This window comes from Protobothrops mucrosquamatus, unplaced genomic scaffold, assembly GCF_001527695.2.
Source record: "Protobothrops mucrosquamatus isolate PMUCROS unplaced genomic scaffold, P.Mucros_1.0 scaffold_242, whole genome shotgun sequence".
In the NCBI taxonomy this organism is placed as follows: Eukaryota; Metazoa; Chordata; class Lepidosauria; order Squamata; family Viperidae; genus Protobothrops; species Protobothrops mucrosquamatus.
Window position 1 is genome coordinate 3,310 of NW_015386318.1, and position 9,757 is coordinate 13,066.

General features: G+C 46.4%; 1 protein-coding gene across 1 annotated transcript in view; it reads right to left on the reverse strand.

The window, feature by feature from the left end:
* Positions 1–366: 366 nt before the first annotated feature.
* The window catches only part of LOC107300836 (insulin gene enhancer protein ISL-2), a 12,470-nt gene continuing 3,079 nt past the window's right edge, over positions 367–9,757 (reverse strand). The window contains exons 3-6 of the mRNA XM_015830127.1: positions 6,819–6,913; positions 6,353–6,663; positions 2,914–3,081; positions 367–483 (exon numbers count right to left, since the gene is read on the reverse strand). Coding sequence (XP_015685613.1) covers positions 367–483; positions 2,914–3,081; positions 6,353–6,663; positions 6,819–6,913 — 691 coding nt within the window. The remainder of the gene's footprint in view (positions 484–2,913; positions 3,082–6,352; positions 6,664–6,818; positions 6,914–9,757) is intronic.

Here is a 9,757-nt window from a genome sequence, read left to right on the forward strand (position 1 = left end):
CCACGTTGAGTTGATTTCCTTCCATTGAGGAAAAATAACAGGAAAACGGAAAAAGCCATCTTCTAAAACTACAAGACCAGGATCTGAGTCTCATTCGAGTATAATCCAGAGGTATTTGAGGGGGGGAGGAAGGACCAGAATTCCTGGGAAGTTGGACTCCTTTTCCCCCCTCCCTGCTTGGCAAAGTCAGGGGAACCCCCGGAAGACTTCCAGCCACGGACGGTCCGACAGAAGACAAGATGGAGCCGGGTTTTTAAATAAAGAGAATAATTTAACAGGTTGTGTTGCCGTAGCGCTCAGTTCTCATGCAAGAAGCAAAGAAAACATGCGAAATGTCCTTGAGGGTCAGGCGTTCAAAAGACGCTCTCACGTTTCCACTGGACTAGGAACCATGCTGTTGGGGGTATCGGGGAGCTGGGACGATAAAGAGGTGACGTCGCTGCCCGATGAGTTGCCTAAGGAGCCGGATTCAGAAATGGAGAGCTGTGGAGGAGTAAAAAAAAAAAAAAGGAACAAAGTAGGGAGATAGGTTAGAAAAATGGGGTACACCTCCGGACAGTCTCAATGGCTGAAAATCAGGAGGGTCTTCAGATAGAAAATACTCTAATTGAGTACAGGTCATCCTCAACTTACAATCATTTGTTAAAGTGACTGTTTGAAATTACAATGGGGTTAAAAAACGACGGGTCCTCACTCTTACAACTGTGCCAGCATCCTCATGGTCAGGCCCTTGTATTTTTGAGGGTCTTAACTGGGGAATTCTGGGAGTTGGAAGTCCACCAGTCAATCAATCAATCAATCAATCAATCAATTTATTATTACAGCCAAAGGCCAACACATAAATTAAACATTCAAATAAAACAAAACTAAACAGAACCCACACAAGAAGACATAGCAATATATTACAATTAATGACATAATCAATGGGTGACCAAGGTCTGCCTCGTTTTACAGACAGTATAACAAAAACTAGCTAGCTTCAGAAAAATTGAATCATACTGACCTGACAATAAAAATACATTGAGTATAGTCTAATGCTGGATAAAAACACGTAATAAAACTAATTATAAAAGATTATTAAAAAGACCTAAAATGTTTATTTATGTGGTCCACAAGTCTTAAAGTTGCCAACGCTGGACACTCCTGGGCTAAACTTTTGCATCCATATTCTGGCTATTTATTTTCTTTCCACACTGTGACAAAATATCCCTGTTTGTGTCTGGAGGTGAATTAATCCATAGGAAGATTCCTTAGGCCAGTCCTTCCCAAAACTGGGTCAGTTATGCCAAATTAGGTAAAAGCGGTTTTTCTTTGGCTAACAACACATCAGCCCATGACCGATTGCAACAGAGGCATTTAAATTGACTTAAAAGATGGCCCTATGAACTAAAATATATTTTAAAATCCCCCAAAGTATTCCTATTAAGAGGAAAAGCAATGAAATGATCAGCCGTAATATGTTGAAATGGCCTAGAGATCATTCAAGGATATTGCTTTCATACATTGCTTTTATAAATACAGCGAGTCCTCAGGTTACGACCGTTCCTTTAGCGACCAATCAAAGTTATGACGCTGCTGAAGGAAGGCACCTAGGATCGGTCCCTGAATTTTGATAAGGCTTTCTGATAAGCAGTTTTGGTTAATAAAGGAAAAAAAATTGGAAAGCATTTTCTTAGGCTGAATCTAAGCATGGCTGGATCTGAAATCCAGCACATTGGGAGAGAAGATCCATTTTCGGGGGGGGGGGGGGGAACGTGATTTGCAACATTTTGGAGATAAATGCACCCAAAGGTGTATGCATGGCAGGACATGGCGGCTTTTTAGGCTTCAGCAACCAGGTCAAGAGATTTTTTTTACTAGACCCACGCCGAGATGGGCAGCATTTAATAAATAAATTTTGCACACACACACACACCCCAGGTAAAGGAATAGAAAGTCATCTCATCTTCCGGGCACTGAAGCCAACTAGATTTTTGCAGCCAATTCAGATGTTAGTGCTGACAGCTGGACCGAAACTACATCCAACCCCACATGCTTGGCCAGCATTGGAGATCAATCCATCTTCTGGATTTGCTCAAGACACCAAATCGTAACTTATCGCTTCATGCAACATCTGTTGGGGGGGGTGTCTCTCTCTCTCTCTCTCTCATACACACACACACACACACATATGCCAAAGTCCATACTGGAAGCGAAGCCACCTTCGCATGNTATCCCCTTCTCTGCAATTTAGGACGATCTATTCTCATTTGTAAGACACATGCCATGCACCAGGGCCCTTTAACGCGCATTTTGCAAAAGGATATTTGTTGTTGACAGCTTGCCTTGTTTCAGGTGTGTCATTACACCCTTGCCAATCATCCTGGGCACTTTTCTCCAACCTCACACATACCAGAATCAAGTTATTAAAAATATATTTTTGCTCCATTAGGCCCAATTAGATTCTGGATTGTTTGTTGGTTGTTTTTTTTTTTGTCTCTCTCCCTTTCTCATCCACACCCACACCCAAAGCAAAGCCAACTCTCTCTCCTTACGCAGACAACCTTTTGACAAATATTTTGCACTTGAGATCATTTCACAGGCCGCATTTTACGACGCCTTTGTCTTCCCAAACACAACTTGGGGTGGGTGGGAGGGGGGAGTCCTTCCCAGGGCTGGGCCCCATATTTCAAATGCACAGACCTGGGGAGGGTTTTTTTGGGGGGGAGGGAGAGAAACAGCAGTGATGGAGAAGAGGGCAGAATTCTTCCCTATTCTCCACTTTTCTTAATAAAGAATGCAGGGAGGGGACTGATGCAGCCAGAGATAGGGAACCATTCTTAGGGATGAGTGGGATGATTAAGGTAGCAATGCAACAAAGGGCACCCCCCACACCCTGCCCTCTAGTTATGGGCTGGATTTTCTGGCTCTTACCAGTTGCTGGAAGGCAGGCTGATCCAAGTCGCTCTGCAGAGCAAAATTGCTGAGAGCTTTCCAGGGGGGCTGGTACGTCTGCACCTCTACCGCGCTGCCTTGCACGGCGCTGTCGTGGCGGATGGGGCTGCCAGCAACCAAGGGCGTCCCAGTTAAGCCCTGCAAACTCTTGGGGGGAGACCGGAGGGGAGAAAGGGGGAGAAGAAAAGGTCAGCCAGAATGCAGCCAAATCTACCCAGGTCAAAGATGGTGAAAGCCGATCCCATTCTCTGCAGTCTGTTTTCAGGTTTAATTTGGCCCCTCTAGACAGCATATTGGAGAAAGCTTGGGGAGGGGGGCATGGATGATGGCATTTGGGGGTCTCTTGCCCCAAATCAGAAATTAAGTCAGCTTTCTCCTCCCTATCGCCTAAGCTCAACACATCAATGTGGAATTAGCGCACAAGGGCTGCCCCACTGTAGCTGCAGAGAAAGGTACCAGAAAGGGGAGATGCTTAAAAATGACCCTCAGCCACATTTCTCAATCTGCATCTGAGAACGCTACATCCATATGGGGAGGGGGAGGCAGGGATAACTGGCAATTTAGTGCTGAGAACTTTTGACATGGCCAAGGGTGTTTTCGATGGTGGGCAGAGCTTTCCAGCAGCCCAGAGAATCTAGAAGTGATTTGCCAATGAGGGAGATTATTATTAAGAATAATAATACCCCTAATTAGATTTTCTTCTAAAGAGCTGGGGAAGAAATATATAAAAATACATAGAAGTGGTGAACATCCCACGTCCCTATGGAGAAAGAATCATCTGGTTATTTTTAATCAGTTTGGGGGTATGGAAAATTATTTGAGGGGTGGATTTAAAAAAAAAACACCTTCCCACTCTGGATAAGCTAAATGCCAATATCTGTCTGTCTGTCTGTCTGTCTGTCTGTCTGTCTCTCTCTCTCTCTCTCTCTCTCTCTAAATATATATATATATATATATATATATATATATATATATATATATATATATATATATATATATATATATATATATATATATATATATATATATATATATACATACATACATACATACATACATACATACATACATACATACACACACATCTATCTGTTCTCCGTCTGTCTGTCTGTCTGTCTGTCTGTCTGTCTGTCTGTCTATCTATCCGGAGCCCCTCTCAATATTATTTCCAGACAGGAGGAGGTAAAAAAGTGAAATATGGCCAAACTAAAGTCAGACCTCAGAAAAGGGGCAAAGCACTGACTATGCAAGCCGCCATCTTGCCTTTTTTGACTCTTTCTGGGAGGGGTTGAAATTAATTTTTAAGACAACGTAAGATTTTTTTTTTCTGCTATCTGCCAGCTGCTCCATTCCATCAGCCATCGATAGGAGTAAGTACATCCAATCCTTTGATTTATGGAATCAATCAAGTAATTTGATTCTGATAAATGAGAAGACCCCCCTCCCACTATAAGCCAGTCCCACTTATTTCCCCCCTCTGCTTTCGCCCCCCCAATCCCTTTTTCCCTTCCCATCTGGTGCAACCACGAAGGTTCTCAACAAAGCAGCTCAGAACATCTGGAAGGCGGGCCGAGATGTCTTCTGCAGAATTTACAGCAGAGATCAAATAACTTTTAGCAGAAGGCAGCATGATGGAAAAACAGCAAACAAAACCACAGCTAAACTATCCATATTTTGGGGGCGGTGGGATAGAAGTCCTTTAAAAAAAAAAACATTAAAAATTTGGCTTGCTTTAAAAACAGGCTTATTTGAAATCATCCCTCTGCTTTTCTATAGATGAAATAAATATAAGGAAGATATCGTAGCTGCTTTGAGTGGATGTTTTTACAAAGAAGCCGGATGAATCATTACAGCTGTTATTGTTGTTATTATTATTGCCATCATTATCTGCCTGCCTTTCCCTGCAGACGGATTTTACTCCTTCAATAGCAAGAGACACTATTGATCCTGCGCCCGGAAAAAAAAAATATCAATATTGCTTAAATATCAGCTGGCGGATGGCCACGAATAAAAATAAATATTATTGCTGAGCTTAAGAGCCTAATGGTGGAGAACTCTTTGCGGTGCAATGCTAGCTATGTGTAACTAGGGCTTAGGCCCCCAAAGAGGAACTGCACCCGCTTTAGGGAGCTGAGTAATTTTGTACCCTGAGCAGAAGGCCTACTAGGCTTCTGCACAGGAGTCAGTTGCATTGAAGTCAATGGGGCAAGGCAGGGCTACCATATCTGGATTGCGAAGGTCTTAGACTTTGGAACCCTGACATGGTAGCCTCAAATCTATGGGGCTCACTCCAGATCAGTGGGACTGGTTGACAACCCCCTCCCCCCAGGGAATTGAGATCCAAAGAAGCCCTGATCCTGAGAATTTTCCCTCTCCAGTCCTGGTCCATCATACCCAGCTTGCAAAAAACGGCCTTTGCTCTAATTTATTTATTTATTTAACATTGTTGATTAGAATTTGAGCCCGCTTTTGTTATTTTCATAAATAACTCGAGGCTGCAGATATAGGCGATGCCCCTTCCTCTGATTTCCAAATTGTAGGATTTGGAGAATCAACCTTCTCCCAAACCCAACTCCCCAACACCCGGGTCCTTGCTTCCCTTACTCTCTTGAAGACCCGTCAAATCCATCCCCCCCAAAAAAAAACAAGGGTACCCTTCAGTCTCTTTTCAGACTTTGTCTCTCTCTGCTGGGGAAGGGGGGGCATGCCTTCCTTGGATGGCTCAAAATGTTACCCTAGTTGGGAAAAAAAGAGGGGGGGACCATTTCCTAAAGACCTTCAGCATCTCATGGGAATGCAGCCATTCCTGCCTTTTTAGATTTTGCAGAGAAAGGCAGAGGATAATGGGACAATGAATCTGGGACCGAGGTTAATCTCCCCTCCCTCCATCAGTGGCAAAACACAAGGGCATGCCACAGGAACCCTCCTGCCACTTGAAATTCCCTTCATTGCCCCCTTTGAGCCCCCCCCAAAAAACCAGGACTCCTAAAGAATTGAGTGGGGAGGAGGCAAGAAAAACGGCTGCCTTAAAGAAGAGAAAATCAAGATTCCACCCCTCCCCAGAGTGGCTTTATGGGAACTGTAGTCCCCAGAGCCTGGGAGGGGAAAACCTGCTGGCATTATGGGAATTGTAGTCCTGAGAATCTGGGAAAAGGGAACCCACAATATTATGGGAGAGTCTGGGAAGGGGGAACCCTCCAGCAGTATGGGAACTGTACTCCCAAGGGTCTGGGGGGGGCCCGCCAGCATAATTGGAATTGTAAATCTTGAGAGTTTTTTTTGGGGGGGGGACCTGTCGGATTCATGGGGCTGGCTCGCTCGTGGACCGGGACACTTTCTCTGCCAATGCAAACAGGGAGACAGGAGAGGGGGAGAGGCGCTTTGGCCCGGCCCGGCCCGGCTCGGCTGGCCCACTTACTGCCTTGTCGCTGTGCTGCTGCTGCTGCAGCTGTTTCATGAGGATGGACTTTTTCTTGTCTTTGCAGCGCTTGTTCTGGAACCAGACGCGGATCACGCGTGGGCTCAGCCCGGTCATCTCCACCAGCTGCTCCTTCATCAGCGCGTCCGGCCGCGGGTTGGCCGCGTAGCAGGTGCGCAGCGTGTGAAGCTGCTTCTCGTTGAGCACCGTCCGCACCCGGGTCGTCTTCTCCGCCTGCTTGTGCACGTGGGAACGCAGCGAGGGCTGCCGCCCGGGCACCGCGTCTGCGGAAAGAAGGAGGGTGGTCCAGGCTGGCGTGAAAAGGGGGCGGGTAGGGAGGGCGAGGCGGCCCTAGAAAGAGGGGCGCAGACCCTCCCCCCCCCAACAGAGGTGAAAACCTCCCATCCCCAGATTCTTGGAGACTATTTTTCCGTCCCGATGTTAATTTGCGGGCCAGAATAGTAACCCTCCTTTCCTCCGGAGGCCAAGATGCCCAGCGGACCCCCTCCTTTCACCAACGACAGCCCTGCGAGGTAGGCCACCAGGTCCAAAGTCATGGACCTGCTGAAGAAGGGCTAGCGTTGTGGTCCCCTCGGCTTTAATCCCTATTTCTTTGTGAACCTGACCCGGAGCTTAATCATAAGCGGTAATTAAATACGCCATAAGTCGCCCAGGGTCGCTTGACAGTGAGATGGGCGACGTATAAATCTAATAAATAAAAGAAAAACCTTGTTATTTTAACGTTCGGAGGGGTGTCTTCGTTTTGCTGGGCGTGTGGCAATAAAAGAGAAATACACCCAAACGCAGACACAATTTTCCTGTCTCCATCTGGGCAGCAGCTTATTCTAAAAACAGGGCCCATTTTATTCGAAATACGGAGGGGCGGCTGAGCCGGGGAGAACGAACTGGGGAAGCCGTCGGAAAGCCGACGACTGGCCGGTGAGGAACTTAAATTACCTCCCGTTCCCCCCCAAAAGAGAAAGAAATTTGAAGCTCAGAGAGAGGGATCCGAAAAAGCCAGTTTCTATTAACTGGGGTTGTTTTCCAACCAGCGCAATAAAACGAGTCTACAGTAAAAGCGAAAGTAAACTTTTACTTTTTTGCAAGAGAAAGAAAAGTTTACTTTTTTCTTTTTGGGGCTTGCAGAATTGGACTCTTCCCCCGTTCTCAATTCCCTCCCCCGCAAAAAAAATATAAATCTTTCCCCAGCAGGAAAACTGACTGGGGGCTGTTCAGTTTTGAGATGCAAACGGATTTGCTGGCCTTTCCTGCAAAAACCCGAATCCAGCCAGTCGTGAGAACGGAGTCACGGATCTAAGCGGGGATCCTCGCATGTTACCCGCTTCGGGGTGGTCCCACGGCAGAGGTCGGACCCAAAAATGCAAGGGAGGGAGATTGAAAGGCCGTATGGGAGCAAAGGAAAGAAAGGGCCGTTTTCCTTGGGATTAATTCTCCGTCCCTACCTGGAAGAGAGATTTATGGGATTTTATTGATGATGACGATGGTTATAATTAACATTATTATTCCTCCTCTCTAAAAAGAGTCTCTCCCCACCAATTTCAGCCCAAAATCCTTCTGATATTTTATTTTATTTTATTCTACCCTGCGCACATTTCCAACGCCTTGCTTTCAAACTCGCAAGCCACGGAAAGGCAGGGCGGAATCCGGAACCCCGTCCCTTCTCTTTCGGGGGGTTTAAAATAATAAAGGCCAACTGTTTTAAAAATATTAATCAAGGATAAATATCGAGCAGACCGCGTAAAAAATTGGGGCGGGAGCGAGGGAGAGAGAATGCGGGGGGGAAAAACCCCCAAAACAATAAGCGCTTCGGAGGAAAACTGAACAGGAGATTTTTGCTTTAAAACGCCTTTTTTAAAAACCCTCGTTAAAAAAATAGCCGTATTCTGCCATTGTGAGTGCGTTCACGTGTGTAACTATCACACACGCGGGTGGGCACGCTTGTCCACTACGAAATAATAGGGCGAGTGGTTTAAAAAGTCTCTTTTTCCGAACGACTCGCGTGTGATTCCAGGAATGGCTGTATTAAAAAGGAGGCGAATTCAAGTTCGCCCAACTCTTCGACTCGGAGGAGACCCCCACCCCGGTTCCTCCATTTCCCCTCCACCCCTCCCCTTAAAATCCCACCTGCCTCTTTCCAAAGCCCGTTTCTCAATTTCCCCTCGCAGGTTTGGAATAAGGCTTCGGCTGCGCCTCGGCCCTTCGCGGGCCTGAATTCATGCCGCGCGCGTTTAAAACGGATTTATTTGCAAGATGCCACGCCGGGCCTCTGCAAAGACATTTTAAGGGAACGCGAGGGGTTTCCTTCCGAGTAAACCCTGCGAGGTTTTAGGCCTGCGTGGGTAAAATTCTCCAGACAAACGGATCTTTGAGGTTAGGAGCAACAGGAAAAATGGCATTTCCTTTGGAAATTTCCCCCCTTTCCTTCCTTTCTTTTTCCTTTCCTTTTCTTTCCTTCTCTTCCCTTTCCGTTCCTTCTTTTTCCCTTTCTTTCCTTTTTTCTTTCCCTCCCCTTTCCCTTCCTTCTCTCCTTCTCTTTTCTTTTTCTCCCTTCATTTTCTCGCTTTTCTTTTCTCCCTTCCTTCTTGCTTCATCACCTCCAATCGATTTCAAGATTCACGCTAGGCCACCCGGGTTTCCAACATCCTAAATGCACCCGTGGGGCCCAGAAGCAGGTAAAGGGCGAACAGGCAAAGAAGCTTAGCGCAGGTGAGGCAGCAACTGAACCCCAGAACAAGCAGAGCAGTAATATTTGGGCTGGTTTGGGATTGGTAGATTTGGGCGTTGGGAAAGATGAAATGTGCCGGAGCTGATTTAAATAAGATCCACACTGATTTTATTTAGGATCCCCTTCTCATGGAGAGTCACTGAAGAGAGGGATTCCTGGGGATCCTTCCCCAAACCCGGAAGCTCCCAGAATTCTTTTGCTTGAAGGCAACCAGGGCAGATTTCAGTCCAAAAACGACATTTTAGCCTAATCCAGGGATCTACCAAACACCCGCTGCCCACAGTTATTTTGACATTGGGAGGGTCTGCTTTCCATTAACTCATTAAGGGAAGTATTGGGCTTCGTTGCTGCAACCCCTTGTGAGTCCTGTCTGTTTTACAAAAGCCCCCCCCTTTTTTCCCTTTTACATGTTGGCAAGAACACCTCGAAGGAGAAGGGGGGGAAGAACCAGGTTTTGGGGAAAGAGGGGGTGTTGGTCTAGGAGAGTTCCCTGAGACCAGAGCTTCGAAAATTAGGACTTTGTGGCTAGCCATGAACAGGCAAAGGGGTCAGCCATGCCTTCTGTTCTCTTCTGACCCGGAGGGAGGAAAAAGAGGGAGAAGAGGGAAGGAAGGAAGATAGGAAGGAAGGAAGGGAGGGAGGGAGGGAGGGAGGGAACA